This window comes from Kickxella alabastrina, assembly GCF_025024165.1.
Source record: "Kickxella alabastrina strain RSA 675 chromosome Unknown BX661scaffold_9, whole genome shotgun sequence".
Classification (NCBI taxonomy): Eukaryota; Fungi; Kickxellomycota; class Kickxellomycetes; order Kickxellales; family Kickxellaceae; genus Kickxella; species Kickxella alabastrina.
Window position 1 is genome coordinate 478,356 of NW_026251480.1, and position 17,400 is coordinate 495,755.

The window sequence follows — 17,400 nt, forward strand, 5'->3', positions numbered from 1 at the left end:
CGCTTCTTGAATTTTTTCTTTTTTATTTCGTTGGTGTGGTACGATTGGCTCCATAAATACTTTTTTGATGTATTTACCACAAGTGTGCCATAGCCCCATTATTCGGCCACATCTGGATATCCGTCACTCTGGGTATTGCCGCTGGTGGGCGGGCAGGCCAGACGCGCCGCCGCTGCTACCACACACACATACGATGAATTCCGAAGCGTATCTGAAGACCGCGGAATAAACCGCCATCATAACCTTTTACTTTTTTATTGATATTATTTTCTCCCACACATACACTCAAAAAAACATTTACAACTGCTCTTCTTTTTTAACTACTAAAAATAATGGATGCATACATCAGTAATAACCCATTCGCAGGCCACCGACTACAAACAGCCAATGTCCAAGGACTCGATAACATCATCATCCCACAGCCGCCTCCACCACCAACAGCAAATACTACGGCAAGAAACTCAGAGCCACGCAGGGTATCCGCAAAACACCATCAACTGACAAAAGAGCCAGTTCAACAACAGGCGGTTGCTCCACGGCCATGGTGGATGCGTCTGCTGGTTGACGCAGTGTTTGTCCCCTTTGTCCAAGGATTTATGCTCAATCTCGGCACACATTGGGTACGCAACTGGCGGCGTAACGGCGGGCTTCTAGGCGTATTCCGCCGTCGTAAACAGCAATAATACCCCTTTACCGAAATAAAGGACCCTTACATTGTATTGTATTTTTCAATTTCACTTAAAATAAACAAAAAAAGAAAGAATCATTATTCGCCCGGGCGCCTGGCATTGCAAGCTACAATCTTGACCTTATCTGCGGATGCCGAGTCATGGTCGAATTTAAATGTCGGGTTTTTGATAATGAACGTCCAAACATCGTCACAAAACCTGTATGTGCGCAGATTGCCTTTCATTACAGCCTTGGCTTTGACTTTGGATGACAGGGCCTCGGATATGCTTTTGTCGTATTGATCGAGAACCTGGATTGCCAGCTGTGGCGTGATGTGACCAGCCTGGATGAGTTCATCCAGGGAGTCTGTCAGCGCCATCCCCAATGTGCTCGTACGGTATAGCTCGTAATATGAAGGCATATGTTTATTGATGTTGTAGTTGTTTTTAAAATAAATAAATAAATAATTGGTGTACTGGTGCGCGTGTGCCAGAGTAGTTGTGATATAATAGTTAAAATGAAAATTACCGCGTTTTATACTCGTGCTATTTATAGGGCACTGGTCGGGGATGCTTTGTACCCCACGCCTGGACTTGTGAGAGTTTGGGGTTGTGTCACGTGGAATGTATGCCCGTAAGGTTTTGTTGGTTTTTAGCTTTGAGATATACATGACAATTTTATGTTTTATTTTGACAGTGAAAAAAGTGAAGACGGAGAAATACAATCCAGCTACCTAAAAGAAGCAGGCCACTCTGGCACCAGTTTTCAGCCGCATTTTGAATGGACCTTGAGTATCAGCAAGTACGTTTACTTCTTCTCGAATATGTTGCGGATGGCCTCAGTGGTCAGCGACTTGGGCCGCTCAATGGAGAAACCGAGAGCACGGTCCCAGATGAGCTGCGACAGGACACCGAAGGCGCGGGAGACACCGAACAGGACGGTGTAGTAGTCCTGCTCGACGAGGCCGTAGTGCTGGAGGAGGACACCCGAGTGGGCATCGACGTTGGGCCAGGGGTTCTTGGTCTTGCCGTGTTCAGTCAGGACACCCGGGACAACCTTGTACAGCGCGCTGACAGTCTTGAACAGCTTGTCCTCGGGCAGGTGCTTGAGGGCGAACTCGCGCTGGGCCATGTAGCGAGGGTCGGTCTTGCGCAGGACAGCGTGGCCGTAGCCAGGGACAACGCGGCCCGAGTTAAGGGTCGCCCAGCAGTAGTCGCGGATCTGCTCCTCAGTGGGGGTGTCAGTACCGATCTCCTTCTGCATGTTAAGGATCCAGCGCAGGACTTCCTGGTTGGCGAGGCCGTGCAGGGGACCAGCAAGACCGTTAAGGCCAGCGGCGAACGACAGGTAGGGGTCGGACAGCGCCGAGCCAACAAGATGGGTGGTGTGAGCCGAGACGTTGCCGCCCTCGTGGTCGGAGTGGATAACAAGGTACATGCGCATCAGATCGGCAAACTCGCGGTTCTCGCCAAAGCCGAGGAGGTTGGCAAAGTTCTGCGAGTAGTCGGCCGAGGTGTCGATGGAGCCGTGCTTGCCATCCTTGAAGACGTTGCGGTAAATGCGCGACGCGACGAGGGGCAGCTTGGCGAGCAGGTCAAGGGAGTCCTCGAAAACGGGGTCCCAGTAGTCCTTGCGGTTGATGCCGGCGTGGTAGGCCTTAGCAAACTGCGAGTCGTGCTGCATGGCGTTGACGGCCAGCGAGAACTGCGACATGGGGTGCAGGGTGCTGGGGCAGCGGTCAATCAGGTCGATGACGAAATCGGGCAGCGACGCGCGCGAGTTGAGCTCATCGGTGATGGACTGGGCCTGGGCCTGGGTGGGCACCTCGCCGGTGAGCAGAAGCCAGAAGAGGGCCTCGGGAGTGGTCTCGGTGGCACCCTTGGGCTTGGGCAGGGTCTCCTGAACCTCAGGGATGGAGAGGCCACGGAAGCGAATACCCTCATCAGCATCGAGGAGCGAGGTGTCCCAGACCATACCCTTGATGCCGCGCATACCGCCGTAGGCCATGTTAACGGTGGTCTCGCCCAGAACACGGTCGCCGTACTTCTGCTTGACCTCCTTAACCTCGGCAATCTTCTCGGGAATCAGCTCCTGGACGCGCTGCTTGAGAGACTAGATTTTTTGCGAGCAAAAAGAAAAGTTTGGGAAAATCAAAATCATTTTTGTGGTGATGATGTGATTAGCGTAATGAAAATCAAATAGATATGCGCTCTGCGTAAACTTTATCATTATCGGCCAGCGTAAACCTGCAGCTATGGCCGCCGGCATTCGGTTGGGGAGCGCTGGCCATGGTTGGGCGCGGTAGACAGCATGCAAAATCGCATTTTGTCGAGACAAAGTAGAAATCACGCCTGCGTCCTCGCACACACTATTCAAAAGCGCAATATGCACATAATCATTTGCAAGTTGTCATTTATTTGGTTGGTTGCTACTTACAGCGGCAGACGAAGAGGTCGACTTGAAGCGGGCGAGAGCCGCAATCGAGGGAACAGCTTTGCTGACCTATTTGGTTTGAAACGCGTTAAAAACAAAAAGATGTGCCACGATGAAGAAACAAATGTGTTAGTAGCGCTGCTTTTTGGTTTATCTCGATTCTGGACAATGAAAAGGATCGTGCGGGATCGACACACCTTGGCCTTCTTTTCAAGCGATATTTTCTGTATCAACACAGCGACAAAGGCCATTGTTGTCGCCAATTTATCTCACGGGCCTGAACTGGACGATTGCAAGTCGGATAACCGCCACGTCACAAATTAACAATAAAAAACAAGACGTGGACGATAGAGAAAAGATGATAGAAGCACGCCGGCCCAAATCACAGCAGCAAAGTTTGCTGAACAAGATAAAAAGACAGTATAGGATGTGTGTTCAAATCGTTATCGTGCTTGCTGTGTGCGCCCGTTGTCGACAAAAGCAAAGAGTAATATCGCCAAGTCAAATGAATTTAGAAAAAACGACGGCGCTTTCGAATCGCAGAACTCTGCCCGAATTCATGGCTTCCTCCATACATAAGACCAAAATAGCAAAAGTATATGCATGTGGCTACTCCGAGATATAGCATTAAAAGAAGACAAGGAGAGACGAGGGGGCGAAGAGTTGCCAAGCACGATAGCAAAAGGCATACACACGAGATATAAGCAAGGGGCTACTTACCGAGCGGACGGAGGCGTTGCTGGTGGCGCGAAGAACAAACATGGTTTTTTAAAAGCAAGTGTGTATTAAAAATAGTATAAGAAAGAATAAAAATATAAACAAGCAAGGAAAAAAGCAAAGAAAAAGAAAGTAAATGCGACAAGAGCTGAAGACAGGCTCCTCCTTATAACGGGGATGGTGTTAATGGCGGAAATTGATGGCATCCCAATAGATAAAAAAATCCGGAAATTGCTCTTCTTGGCTGCTGTCGCTACTGTTTGCACATCAGTCGCCGCACATACGAAATGAACACTTGATTTCATTTTGTATGTTGTACTGCCTTCCCTTGTTTGTGTTGGCATGGACGAAAAGATAAGGATTGGCCACCGGAGCACAGCAGCCAGAGTAAGGGAGAAAGAGCGTGCACTGCCCACTTTTTTTGGGCTGCGAGGGTGCACCAAGGAAAATCGGCTTTAGCGATTGGCCAATTGTTTGCCCTTTTGCTGGATGGTTATCCGGCAGAGTGAAGTTGGTGCTCTCATTTTTCACTTGTTCGGGGGGCTTAAGCACCGTGACGCGCGCATGTCAGAGAGATACAGATAAAGACGGGCCGTGTGACAATAACGTTGAAATACAGCAGGGGACACGGACTTTCGCAGCTTTGCGGACAGGCGCTTGAACAGAGAGAAGGACAAAAGGAGGCGTGGGTCAGCCGGTCAGGAATTCCCCAAGGCGGCTGAAGTCCGCAAACATGTCGCAAGTCCGCCAGCCCTTTTCGTTGTTTGGACGAAGCGCTGAAGCTTTAAACCGATTCAAGGAAATTAACCGAGCTCTGCAGATAAAAAATACTTGGACAGTATTTAAACACCTTGCGCAGCAGCCTTCCCCCACCGCCCTGAGTTTCGAGCGTTATGCTCTGGCTCTGTGTTCAACGCAAGGCAAGGCGTGCTTCAATTAAGCTTGCGCCGCCATCGACTCGAGGCCTCACAGGCGCAATGGCTAAGCATGTGGCTCACACATGCATGATTGCGAGCCAGAGTTACAGACTAAAAGTCGAAATCAGCTGAAATAGGTGGTATATATGTCACATGTCTCGTTATCTTTTCACCGCCGGGAAAAAAGCCCCTCAACTATAAAGCCTGTTGTGCCTGCCGAACGCTGCCTGTCTTGCGCCTTTGCGGCTCCGCGCGCAGATAAATTAATTATCCGACAAGACTGGGTTCTTTTCCGCAGCGGGTGAACGAGTGAGCGGACTCACTTTCGCATACAGAAAAAGATGAATGGAAAATAGCCCAGCAGTAATCTTGAAATCGTTGATCTGATTAATCGGTTTGCCAGTAGCAACTCGACAACCTTTCCGAGCCTTCCGGGCCTTCCAAGCTTGTTTCTACAGCGCTTTTGCCTCTGCTATTCTTTCCGGCCACCCCCCAAATTCCGGCAGGTGGGAACAAGGATATGGAATGAAAGCAACAGCTGATCCAATCTAAGTTTGTGTCCTAATTGTTCCCCCAAACTGTGTACGGTCAGCGGACAATTCAGAAATGTGGCTTGCGTTGCAGCCACATTGCACTCGCCACTCGTTGTTTAGAGGAAGAAGAATGAAAAATGCAACATTCGAATTAGTTATTTGAATTTCAGTTATTTGAATTACGGTTGACTGGGAGACACCTGGCTGTTTTTCCCACTTGGGATCCTGCGACGAGCCTTAATGAGGCGGTTATTTTTTATACCATGAGCAGAGCAGACGCATTGCCACAATAGGATTTCCGATCACTTGCAGCAGAGTGGGGGAAGAGAGGGGGTGTCGCTCCGTGCGCTGTGACCACCCCCTCTATTTACTCCTTTTATGCAAAAATAGGAATTTTTGTTTTTCTGCCAACGAGGCAAAAGGAGAGAACACACACTAGAATAAGCGAGGCTGCACCTGCATTAAATGACACCACCATCAAACTACGCGTATTGCCACACGATGTCACCGGCTGACGCAATAGCCGCAGGAATGGCTAGATATGCTGAAGTTGGTACTGAATTTGAATTTGTATCTCAGCCATTCTATTGTTTTATTTTTCTTTCTCTCCTGACACAGAGACGGAGCAGATGAGCACAACCCAAATTCGTCATTGGTCCCCCCCCCAGCCACTCCGCTCGGTGAGCATTTACCGAACATAGTGGACTTGAGGAGACATTATTTTGCGTCTTTAAACATGGCCTCACCCTTTTTTGCCCAACCAGCTTTTTAATTCGCTTTGTATTAATTTTTTTGCTTTTTCTTTTGCCCCTCCTTTCTTTTTTTATTGTTTGACAACAATTTCTTTTTTGCCTTTACGCCCGCATTCAGCTTCTCGTTGACTGCATCGGCACCATCCATCCATCCCCTTTTTCTTTACTTTGTTTTCTCTTTATTCTATTCACTTGCTCTACTTTTATCCTGGGTGTCAGTTCAGCAATTTTGCTATTGCCTGCGCGACTGTGCTGCATTTAAAAAGACTGCATCGCCCGCTCAACCAACCCTTTCCCTCCCCTTCTTTTTCACATTACTCATTTTTATTTTATTTTTTCGTTTAATGCAACGGCGCTACACAATTTTGTCTATTTCATAACCACTTTCCAGACGAGGCTAGACAAAGAATCGTCTCTCGTTTTATTAAATTATTTGTCGATATTTTCACGCTCTTTTTTCACTCGGCTGATTTTTCGTTCTTGGGCTTTTACTACACTCGTTGTTTTTTCAATTGTCTTGTTCACGAGGTTTTCTCGCACCATGCTCAACTGCAAACATAACCAGCTCAGCGCTGATGAGCTAGAAATGGCTGAAAAGGTATATACACGCCCACACGCCCACACTCAATACACTATTTTATATGCGCAGACGACACCTTTTCTCCTCCCTTTTATCTCTCCCTCTCTGTATATGGCCATTCATTTATCCAATTCTTTTTTGAGGCCCTGTTTAAAGGCGCTACTGCATGTCAGCAAATGCACACATATGATTTAACGGTGTTTGCTTGGCATATTGTGTTGCGCGCAGTAATATAAACAGCAGCTGACAATGCCAATTTTTTTGAGGTGTGGCAATTGCAAAATTCTACCAAGGGCCGCTTTGTCTGTCGTGGGATCGGCTGTTTTGTAATGCATCATTTGCGCTTTCTTTTGCCTTTTTGCATGTCTTTCAAGGAATGAATCCATATGACCAACACTTTTCCTGTTAAAAGGACCAAAAAGAAAGCAGAAAATTGCTTCTCTGCAATTTCATTTAGCCTTTGGCGCATAATTTATTATTCCGCGCCATTATCTTGGTCTTTTGCCAAAGCAGAACCACTGATTTTTTTTGCATTCACAATTTACTGCGGTTTGTGAATGGTGAATGGTGAATGGTGAATAGTGAATGACACTGCGCAAACGCCCAATTACCAGTTGTGTGCTGTGTGCCGTTCAAAATACCCTCGAAAATCTGGTGGAATTAATTTAATTGATGCTCTTTGTTTTTGCCTTTTCCGTCACTGGTTGTTGATCGTCGGGTATATATTGTGTCGCTCTGGCTTTTATTTTCCACTTCATTTGGCAGAACACCCCCAGCGCCAGATCGCACGCACAGGCATCATTAGTAACCATCACCGAAACAATGAAACCTCGACAATACTGTCTGTTGCAGTGTTTTTTTATCATCCTAACACGTCAATCTTAATGATGACAATGCTGATCCGCTGAACCACGCAAACACACGCCGCAAACAATGAAATGCTTGTTTTATTAAAAGTCCCCAATTATATTTTGATTTTTGTCTTGTAGACCATGAACTCGTACTTGGACGACAAGTGGGGCTCTGTCGGTTTGGCATTCGATCCGTGGGCGTACTCGCGGGCTGAACAGCAGGGCATTCTCTTGGCCATTTTCAAAAACATGAACGTGCTGACAGTTCTCGAGCTGACACCTAGCGAAATGCTGGATTTCTGCCTGGATATAGAGAAGCTTTATAATAAGGTGCCCTACCACTCGTTCAACCATGCCATTGACGTCGTGGTCAAGCTATATTATGTTTTGTGCGACCTGCACGCTGCTGCATACTTGGCCTCCTACGACATTGCATCTTTGCTCATAGCTGGCCTTTGCCACGACAGCGGTCATGTAAGTATCAACGCACGTGGACAAGATTGTCTCGCCTCGCTTATATTGAAATTGGGCATGAATGACATGAGATATGAGCTTTCTTATTTTGAATTTTTGTTCATTGTCTTTCTTGTCTTGTGTTGCACGTCAATGCACGTCAATGCGATGTATTGTTCTTTCTATGCATGTATTTCTTGGATTTGTATTTGCGGCTATGCACTACAATTACAGTAGACAAAAAGTGTGTTCATTGCATGCATTTTTAATAACAGCCTTTCATTGTAACAAATTTACAACCATTTGTAGCCAGGGATGAACAATCTGTTCCAGAAGAACGCCAAGACAGAGTTTGCTCAGAGGTACCCCGACGCCATTCTGGAGCGCTACTCGATGGACCTCGCCAAAGAGTACATTGCAAAGCACCGGCTGCTGCGCAACGTGGAGAATCTGCGCGACCCAATGTACAGCGACAGCACGACCATTGAGGTTGACGTGGCCACACGCATGATGAACAGCATATTGTCCGCCATTCTGCATACCGACATGTCACGGCACTTCAATGGCGTCGAAGAGTGCAAGGTGATTGTATCAGTGTTGTCAAAAAAGGCCCGCCGGATATCCGAACACGAAGCGTACCAAAAGGAGTGCCTTGTCGACCCACTGTTACAATATAGCAACCCAGAGCAGCCCACCACTAGCCTGGAGACGAGCACACCATACGAGCCCACACCCAGCCCGAATATAAATCGGTTGAAAACCAGCGGGCATGTCATCCGATGCCGCTCTCCTAGCGAACCTCCGGCGCCAACGAAGTCGCTATATTCGTACTCACTGCTGAATCCCGCCAGTACGCCCAGCATTACTTCTGCAGCTGGCACTCTTACGCCGAAAAGCAGTATAGAAGACTTGGATGCGTCTGCCCAGACGCACTTGGCTGAGCCGCCCACTGCTGGCATTGGAAGTCTCGGCATGAGTCGTGCCATGAGAGGAAAGGGCCGGCGCTTGCAAGTCAGGCGGTCGGTTTCTATGCGCGATGCGCTGCTGGACAGCACGCAGAGGCAAACCCTGATTAACATTCTGCTCCACGCTGTCGATGTCTTCAATCCAGTGCTGCCCTGGGACATGTGCAAAAAATGGTCCGACCTGATGAATGCCGAGTCCTTCCATCAGGGCGATGCCGAGAAGAAGCTGGGACTTCCAGTGTCACCCAACATGGACCGCACATGCACCGACCAGCGCCAAGTGTCTCTGGACTTTGGAAACATTATTATTCGCCCGTTCTTTACCGAGCTCGTCTCTATATTTCCAGTCGAGGACGAGCTGCTATCAGCCCTCGAGGCAAACTTGCAAAAGTGGAGTCGGTTGTCGACAGATGCATTTTATGAGATTAGCGCCCCCGCTGGAGCTAACAGCCACGAGTACTCCTGGCCTATCGGGCCTGTTCGCACGCCAGTGTCCCGTGCCAACAGTGGTTCTCTGTCCGAGGGCCGGCGGTTGAGCATTGCCGCGGGAACAGTCGAAATACCGTCTTCACGCTTAGAGATGATTCGCCGGCACTCTCACGAGGGATTCGAGGCGCTGCACCGCCGGATGGTCGGGCGTCTTTTTATGAAGCATTTGGAGAAAATACAAGAGCGACGCAAGGACTCTTACACGGCCACGCAGCTTACCCAGAATTTATCCGCTCGTCCGCGGATGACGTCGCAGATAAACAGCAGTAATAGGCGAAGTGATAATGGCAGGTGCAGCCCGCTTGTTTTTTCGCCAGGATCCACGCCCTTGTGGAAGGAGTTTGACTCAGACATGCTTTCACCGGTGACCGAGGCGGGCTGCGTTGATAATTCGAGCGCGCCGCATTCTGCGACGTCTGCAGAATTTGGGACCGACAGCCGTCATGGTAAGGGTGCGAAAAAACATTACATATCATACCCTCAGTCGCCACGCACATTGACTGCCGTCACTGCTGCTCCAATGAAGAACGACACAAAGTATGGTGTGCCCATGTCTAAGGGGCTGTCCACAGCGTCGAATGAATCTCCATTGCATGTTTCCATGCTGCCTTTGCGGGATCCTTTTGGCCCTGACAGCAACAAGGAACACACACCCGTTAATCCTCATTTGATTAACTACCGCATTGATTCTTTGACTACTTCGGGTCGGCTGGTCCGCAGCGCTTCGCTGGACCCATCGATCCTTTCGCATATGCCAACTTCGTATCCATCGCTGGCCGCGACCGATGGCAATTCAGTGTCCAATTCGACAATCGCTTCTGTCAAATTGCTGTCCGAGCAGACAGACATCAACTGAGTGCACAACCATTTCTAATTTATTTATTTACCAACCATATCCAATAACTTTTAATTTATCTTATAAATATCTACATTTGCATTATTCATGTCCTTTTTCATATTGATTTATGTTGTTGTTGCTGGTAAATGTGTCCAAGCGCATAACTGTCAGAGACATTTGTCTACTCCCTTTTAATATCTACAGGGACAGGATTCCTCAGGAAACCCAGAATCGAATTAAGCATACTCGAAAAGTACGAGCTGATAGACGCCGCATACTTGTTGACTGTACCGCCAGCAATATATGCGGTGACTTGCAGCGTCAGGCCATCATAAAATAACAGTTTCTCGGCCTTTGCGCCCATTGCAATCATAAGCGTGTCACCTGCCAGAGACTCGTCACCGAGCGCCTTGATCATGGTTTTGATAACTTTCTCTGGCTTCATAAGTCCAATCTTCTGAACCAACGGGTACGCTTGAACCAAGCGGTTGTTAGCAACCAAGGGAGTATCAGTAAAATAAGGCGCCACGGCATTAACACGTACTTGCGGTGCCAGTGCCTTGCATGATGCTGTAAAGAATATAATCCCGGCCTTGGTCGACCCGTAGCTCTCCATCAACGAAATGGGCATGAGGCCGCCGACCGACGCAGTGTTCAGCACAGTGCCGCGAATACCAGTTTCTCTGAAATACCTGACGGCCAGCCGGGTGGCCTCCATGGGAGCGCGCAGGTTAATATCAATAATCCGGTCTAACTCCTTATGATCCTCCTGACTGAACAATGACCTCTCGTTGGCAATCCCTGCATTGTTAACGACAATATCAATATGGCCAAATTTATCAATAGCCTTGTCAAAGAATTTCTGGATGGAGCCTCGCTCGCATAAATCTAAAACTATCCAGCTTGTATTGTGGTGCTGCTCGTTTAACTCGTTTGATACTTGTTCTACTTTCGGGTCAATGTCAACGAGTAAGACTTTGAGTTGGTTTTCGGCTAGAGCTTTGCTCAGTTGTTTGCCTAGCCCGCTGGCTGCGCCGGTGACTATGGCCACTTTACCACGGATGTTGGCAATGTATCTGTCCATGCTGGATGATGTGGCCATATTTGAAAAGCTAGCTTAATATATATTTTTTTTTAAAAAAGGGGTATAGGTAAATAAATGTTTCTTTACCAAAGAGAGATGCTTGGTGTTGTAAAAATAAAAAAGAAAGTCAGTGTGCCAGAAAATGTTACTGTATCAATAATGCGCTGTATATCGTGTATATTGTATTTTTCATGAAGGATACAACATCGGAGGATGCGACAGAAGCAGAGACAGCAGTAACTGTAATATACGTGCGCGCGAAAACCCCACCGCCTTGCAAATTTTGAAAGCTGCCTCAAAAATACACGTGACTAAGCCCAAATACATTGTCGCGCGCATCAGCACTGTCAAATATCTTATTGTGATATTGAAAAATTCTAGGCGCTTTAAACGGGTCCAACGCATATTCATATGGTTTACACGTTGTATTTATAAAGTCATCATGTTTGGGTTTAAAAAGTCCAAAGTGCGGAGGAATATTCGCAAGAGAGACGACAATGCGGCAGAAGAAGAGCTAGTCGATGACGCGCCAGTGAACATTGTAAAGCGATCAACAAAACAGACAAGCAAGCCCGCGACACCGCTCTCAGCGTCCACCGGATTGAGCTTTGGCACAGAGGATAAATCGGATTCTACACAGACACAGAAAATCCGGGCCAGTCTTCAGCTAAACGATGGTCTTGTTGGACAGACGGGCGCAAACGAGGCTGGAGCCAGAACGTATTTGGCTGAGGACTTTGAAGCACTAAAGAGCGCATCGGCAAAGCCTTTGGATTTGAGCGAGGAGACATGTGCAGACAAGGCGTATCCATTTGCTGACGAGGGGATTCCTAACGCGCAGGATATCTTTTTGGCAAAAAAACTGCGCCGACAACGCCAGGCAGCAGCGGCGGCGGCGACAGATCAGCAGGACGACGGCTTGGATATTGACCAGGACAGGTTTAGTGAAGGCGACGATTTTATATCATTGACCGACAACATGGCGAGCTCCCGCGTGAACGACACAAACGAGACCAAGCTGGATGATCCGTTTGACGACGGGGCAGCTGAGGGCGAGGATGAGCTGGACATGGTGATCATAGACAAGACCGAGCGCAACGAGTTTAATTTCACCGCGCGCAGGGCCAAAGAGCAATCAATCGAGCAGGCGCAGGATGCGGACGAGCCGAGCGACTGGGAGAACGAGCAGCTGCGCAATGCCGGTGTGTCCCTGCATATCGAGCCCCGTGTGAGCGGACTGCGTCTGCCCGAAGATAACGGCGGGCTCGAGTTTGACGACTCGCTTCTGAGGCTTATGCTCGAAGAGGACCGGAACCAGTTGAAGATAGAACAGCACAGGCTGGAGAAGGCGCAGGCGAATTTGCAAAGGTCGAGGGATGCTGTATTGGTGATTCGCAAGGGAACTGAGGAGGCGCAAGCGCAGCTCAGTCATTTTACTTTGCTTGCAAAGTCGGTTCAATAAAACAGTGCAAAATATTGTTCAAGTGTGAACTTCCCATGATTGTGCGCAGCCAAGCTCTCGATTATAGACTGCTCACTAAAAGGTTTCCGCAGCCACAAGTGATGGTCTCATTTGCATCCATCTAGATAATTTTATTTCAATTTTTTTATAAAAAAGCGTTCATACTCAAGCCAAATGGATAAGCCAAATGCTCATTTTAAAGGCCATTCTAGCGGCAGTGGCGGTAGCACATATCGAGAGTGCCAGCTCAGCCCAGAAGATGCAAACAATACTCACAGTTCTCGCTTTCATCGCGTAGCCTTGCTTGACAATAAGCCGGACGATAACATACCACCCGAGTTTACTATGGAACCGTCTACCATAGCACCGACATTTGGCGATTTTAATGCGTACTACGAACAGCAGAAGCGCGAGCTGGCTGAGCAAGCAGAGCAGAGATAAGCTGCATGTCATGCCAGACGTGCAAACATGAAAAATGTGCGGAAAATATATTTACAGCGCACTTGACATCAATACTAAAACCATGCTAATGGCCAGTTTGGTTATTTTTCTTCAATATAGGACTGTCAATGCGCCCAAATACGACCGTATATTTGATGGTGTTGTCTTCCACATCAATGGGTACACGCAGCCTCTCATTACGAGCTGAAGCTTATATTGATTGAGCGCGGCGGCCAGTTTCTGCGCTGCTTGTCAAAGACGCAGGTGACGCACATCATTGCTTCTGGCCTGGCCATGTCCAAGGAGAAAGAGTTTAGGAACTATAAGGTTGTACGGCCAGAGTGGGTTGTGGACAGCGTCAAGGCAGGAAAACAGCTGGCGTGGCACAAATACGCGCTTATTGGCAGGGCAATACCGGGCTCCCCACCGTTAAGTCATCCTACGACGACAATATGAGACTGCTGGCTGATACAGACTGGTCTAGGGGTGTTCTAGGAAGACCCCCCGTACATTTGGGAATTTCTGCCAACGACTCTGCAATAAATCGGGCGATGGTAATGTGGCCAGAATACATCCCGGTTATTGACAGATTCGAAGAAGGGCTTAACCGCGAGTGGGTGCGTAAGAATTTGGCGACAGAGAATGATTTTATACAGCGCTACTATGCTAGCTCGCGTCTCCACCATCTGTCAACGTGGAAGGTCGAGTTGAAGGACTATGTTGCACAGCTGCGCCGGAAGCAAGACAGGCCCAGCAGGCTGAACCAATGCGGCGGCTCGGCTATTCCGCGCGACCGAATAATCATGCACGTTGATTTCGACTGCTTCTTTGTTCGGCAAGCCTGCTTTCACATCCATACCTCAGAGACAAACCAGTGGCAGTATGTCACTCCCAGCAACACCACAGCATGGACACAGAGGACGGCGATGGACTGCTTACGGTAAGCAATTTGATCAATCTAGCAGTACTAGTCAGATAGCATCTTGCAACTATATTGCCCGGTCGTTTGGCGTGAAAAGCGGGATGATCATGAGCCAGGGCCGGCAGCTGTGTCCGGCGCTGATGACTATTCCTTACCAGTTTGAGACGTACAAGCGGATATCTCAGACATTTTACGATATTATCATTGCAATTGCAGACGAAATACAGGCGGTCAGTGTGGATGAGGCGCTTTTGGATGTTACCGAACGGTTGTGGCAGGACTTTGACGGAAATGCCGAATTACTTGCCTAGAATATTCGACAGCGGGTACACAAGGCCACAGGGTGCGCGGTCAGCATCGGCATCGGCCCAAGCATGCTACTTGCTAGAATGGCTACAACCAGGGCCAAGCCTGATGGCGTACACTCGCTCAATACACAGTCATTTTGCAACCTGAATATTAGTGTCCGCGATCTTCCTGGCATTGGACACATGGTGGAGAGGAGTCTTGCCAGCAACGGGATCAGCAGTGTAGCAGAGGTTAGAGCGACTGGGCTGCAAAGACTGCAGGATATTTGCGGAGAGAAGATGGCAGTCACGCTGTTCAATTTCAGCCGCGGCGTTGATGAGGGAACGTTGGAGTCGGACAAACCACGGCAGGTTTTCGGCGCAGACATTGGGTGGGGTGTTCGGTTTTCCAACCAAGCCGACGCCGACAACTTTATAGCCAGGCTTGCCAGCGAAGTGTGTAGGACAATGTCGGCAGCCAAGCGCACAGGCAGCTCGGTTACGCTCAAAATAAAGAAGCGGCGCGAGGGAGAAGGGAAGCCAGCAAAATTTCTGGGCCACGGCATCTGTGATAGCTTGTCAAAGTCGGCAGTGCTATCGCGGATGACCAACGAGCCGGAAAAGTGGCCAGTGCGTGTATCAAGCTGCTGCACCAGATGTCCATTGATCCGCTTGACATCCGGTCGGTGGGAACCCAGGTGTACAAGCTGAACTCGTTTGATTCCAGTGGTGGGGGCGACATTGGCAGTATGTTGGCAAAATCCAAGGCGAAATTTAGTGAGGGCCCAAATTCAGGCCAGCATGCTTTTCATGATTTGCCGACGGCGTCGCAGCTGGATACCAGCGTTCTGAGTGAGTTGCCAGACTCAATACGGCAGGAGTTGGAGTCGTATTATCGGCAGACAACCCCGGGTGCCAGCATTACCACAACGGCAGGCAGCATATCTGCTATGGGCGTATCTCCTAGAGAATTGCCTCATACAGGCTCTGCTAGATTGAAAATACCCAGAAGCGGCATCGGGAGTGGGAGACGAGGCAGACCACGCAAACTCACATTCCAGCCGACTTCCAGTGGATCAAAGGGGAAGCAGGCAACGTAAATCTTCTTCAGGCGTTCAAAAGGGTAGAGACGCTGGACTTGGTTATGCCGTCGCAGATGGACACAAATGTGTGGGAGAACCTCCCCATGAGCATTTGCCGCGAGCTGGCCCGCGAGTACATCAAGACAAAACTCACAGTGAGCGAGAAAATAACACCAATGACAAACCACAATTTGGCAGCTGCTGGTGCTAAAGCAACAGTGGTGACAGGCCCTAGTATCGGAGCGACTCCCATGTCTATGCTTTACGGCGCATCTGATATCAGTGACGTCCATCGGCTTGTCGGCGCATGGGTCGACTCCTCAAGTGCTGGACCGCTGGAAGAGGACATTAATGAGGTTGGTGACTATATAGAGGAGCTGGTCCAACACCGCGATCTGATGAAGGCAACAAATGTCTTGAAATATTTTAAATTCCGCTGCACGCAGCAGTCTGACTCCCAGCTATGGCAAATCGCTCTGAAAATTGTGCTGGGCCGAGCAAACAAGATGTGCGCTGACATGTACGGTGCGTATCTCGATATTTGAAAGCTGGCTCAAATGTACCACATGTTGGCACTTTAGATAGGTAAATGTATTATAGCGAAAAAATACTTTCAAAACTTTCCAGCGAGCGTGGTTTGAACCGCGTCGATAACCGTGTCAAATATGTTGGCATTCGCAGCTATGACACCCTTGTTGGCGCTCAATGTGCGACCAATTGAAAAGTCCAGCGGGTTTCCGTTCACATCGGTGACTCGACCTCCCGATTCATGGATGATGATGTTTCCGGCGGCATGGTCCCAAATCTTCTCCTCGTATGCAGCTTTCTGGGGAAGGCGCAAATAAATGTCGGCATCGCCGCGGGCGACTGCTGCGTACTTGCACTGGCTGTCCATGCGCACTGAGGGCCTAGTGATGTTCAGCAGCTTGGCAATGTTGGCACTGTCGCCATGGCTGGTGTGTGCGGCCTCGACAGACTCGCAGAACGTCGCGTCCCTAGTATCAGCGACCTTTGATGCGTGGATCAGCACTTCGTCTGCTCTGCCGCCACCATGAAGTCGTCTCTGGAACGCGCCCTGGCCCTCAACAGCCACCATCAATACGCCACGCTCGCCGTCGGGCTTGTCCAGCTCGTAGGGAAGGTTAGGGCAGCCGAGCACGCCCACGCGCACCTTGCCGTCAACAATAAGGGCCAGACAGACAGCAAACTGCTCGCCACGCAGGAATCCCTTTGTGCCATCAATGGGGTCCAGTGTCCAGTGGCTACCCTTGGGCCCACCAGCGTACTGCCCGCGGTCAATCAACCGAAGAATCTATAGGTAAATTGATATAACAAGAGCAGACGAACGCGCGTCAAATTGTCAGCATCGCATAGGTGAGGCAACATCAATGGCATTGTTAATGTCAATGCCAATACCAATATCGTAATGAAATGAAATACTTACCTCGTCAGAGCTGAGGGGCTGCTCTGTGATAGTGTTGACAAGATCCACAACTTTTTCGCGCAGCACACGGCCCTCCTCACCCTGCAAATCCTTGGAGTCCTCCTCGCCGACAACCGGGTCGTCGGGAAAGTGCTTCTCAAGGATGAGGTTGACAACGGCCTGCGCTCCAAAGTCAGCGACTGTAACTGGCGACTTGTCCTTCTTTGTTAGTGTCTCCTCTGTCACGAGCCGCTTGAACACGGCCTGGCAGACCCGCGAGGCACACTCAACAGCCTCGATGGCCACCGCTCTTTCCTTTCCAAAGTAAGCTAATTGTGTAAAATAAGTGCGAAATGTGCTTTGGTTACTGTCGGTGCTTATATTAATGTGCTTCCACGAGAAACATGCGAGACCACTACCGCTGGCCCTGCTCATGGCCCTGTGTCCTCCTGAAAGCATTGTCAAGCGTTGGAATGTGGCGGTGCAGCAGCGCATTGCCGCC

The 17,400-nt window shown here is 49.1% G+C and overlaps 7 protein-coding genes across 7 annotated transcripts; 3 read left to right on the forward strand and 4 right to left on the reverse strand.

Annotated features, from left to right (window-relative positions):
- Window positions 1-332: 332 nt before the first annotated feature.
- Window positions 333-683, forward strand: BX661DRAFT_197993 (uncharacterized protein; the record flags this gene model as incomplete). The annotated part of the gene is made up of 1 exon (XM_051538187.1): window positions 333-683. The coding sequence occupies one exon, from the start codon at window positions 333-335 to the stop codon at window positions 681-683; it is 351 nt and encodes a 116-aa protein (XP_051392230.1).
- Window positions 684-764: 81 nt separating this feature from the next.
- On the reverse strand, window positions 765-1,201 carry BX661DRAFT_181562 (transcription initiation factor IIA, gamma subunit, helical domain-containing protein; the record flags this gene model as incomplete). Its single annotated transcript, XM_051535747.1, has 1 exon — window positions 765-1,201. The coding sequence occupies exon 1, from the start codon at window positions 1,088-1,090 to the stop codon at window positions 767-769; it is 324 nt and encodes a 107-aa protein (XP_051392231.1). The 5' UTR covers window positions 1,091-1,201.
- A 275-nt stretch (window positions 1,202-1,476) lies between these two features.
- BX661DRAFT_221127 (citrate synthase) lies at window positions 1,477-4,184 on the reverse strand (the record flags this gene model as incomplete). Its single annotated transcript, XM_051538831.1, has 2 exons — window positions 3,823-4,184; window positions 1,477-2,781 (listed from the first exon to the last, which is right to left on the reverse strand). Exons 1-2 carry the CDS (start codon window positions 3,862-3,864, stop codon window positions 1,477-1,479), a joined length of 1,347 nt encoding a protein of 448 aa, XP_051392232.1. The 5' UTR covers window positions 3,865-4,184.
- A 2,114-nt stretch (window positions 4,185-6,298) lies between these two features.
- On the forward strand, window positions 6,299-10,302 carry BX661DRAFT_181572 (uncharacterized protein). The gene is made up of 3 exons (XM_051535748.1): window positions 6,299-6,619; window positions 7,591-7,926; window positions 8,215-10,302. The coding sequence occupies exons 1-3, from the start codon at window positions 6,563-6,565 to the stop codon at window positions 10,213-10,215; spliced, it is 2,394 nt and encodes a 797-aa protein (XP_051392233.1). The 5' UTR covers window positions 6,299-6,562; the 3' UTR covers window positions 10,216-10,302.
- Window positions 10,303-10,378: 76 nt separating this feature from the next.
- Window positions 10,379-11,281, reverse strand: BX661DRAFT_142599 (uncharacterized protein; the record flags this gene model as incomplete). Its single annotated transcript, XM_051532956.1, has 1 exon — window positions 10,379-11,281. One exon carries the CDS (start codon window positions 11,279-11,281, stop codon window positions 10,379-10,381), a length of 903 nt encoding a protein of 300 aa, XP_051392234.1.
- A 442-nt stretch (window positions 11,282-11,723) lies between these two features.
- Window positions 11,724-16,020, forward strand: BX661DRAFT_197998 (uncharacterized protein; the record flags this gene model as incomplete). Its single annotated transcript, XM_051538188.1, has 8 exons — window positions 11,724-12,708; window positions 13,375-13,541; window positions 13,619-14,124; window positions 14,204-14,377; window positions 14,462-15,023; window positions 15,050-15,349; window positions 15,388-15,888; window positions 15,937-16,020. The coding sequence occupies 8 exons, from the start codon at window positions 11,724-11,726 to the stop codon at window positions 16,018-16,020; spliced, it is 3,279 nt and encodes a 1,092-aa protein (XP_051392235.1).
- Window positions 16,021-16,088: 68 nt separating this feature from the next.
- On the reverse strand, window positions 16,089-17,333 carry BX661DRAFT_193719 (3',5'-bisphosphate nucleotidase; the record flags this gene model as incomplete). The annotated part of the gene is made up of 3 exons (XM_051537804.1): window positions 16,089-16,787; window positions 16,920-17,227; window positions 17,318-17,333. The coding sequence occupies 3 exons, from the start codon at window positions 17,331-17,333 to the stop codon at window positions 16,089-16,091; spliced, it is 1,023 nt and encodes a 340-aa protein (XP_051392236.1).
- Between the last annotated feature and the right edge of the window lie 67 nt (window positions 17,334-17,400).

What these genes read in the sequence shown, in the direction of transcription:
- BX661DRAFT_181572 (XM_051535748.1), top strand. Translation starts at nt 6,563, where the DNA reads ATGCTCAACTGCAAACATAACCAGCTCAGCGCTGATGAGCTAGAAATG. An exon ending in AGCTAGAAATGGCTGAAAAG is followed by an intron (nt 6,620 to 7,590) that starts GTATATACACGC and finishes TTTGTCTTGTAG; the next exon opens with ACCATGAACTCGTACTTGGA. An exon ending in TTTGCCACGACAGCGGTCAT is followed by an intron (nt 7,927 to 8,214) that starts GTAAGTATCAAC and finishes AACCATTTGTAG; the next exon opens with CCAGGGATGAACAATCTGTT.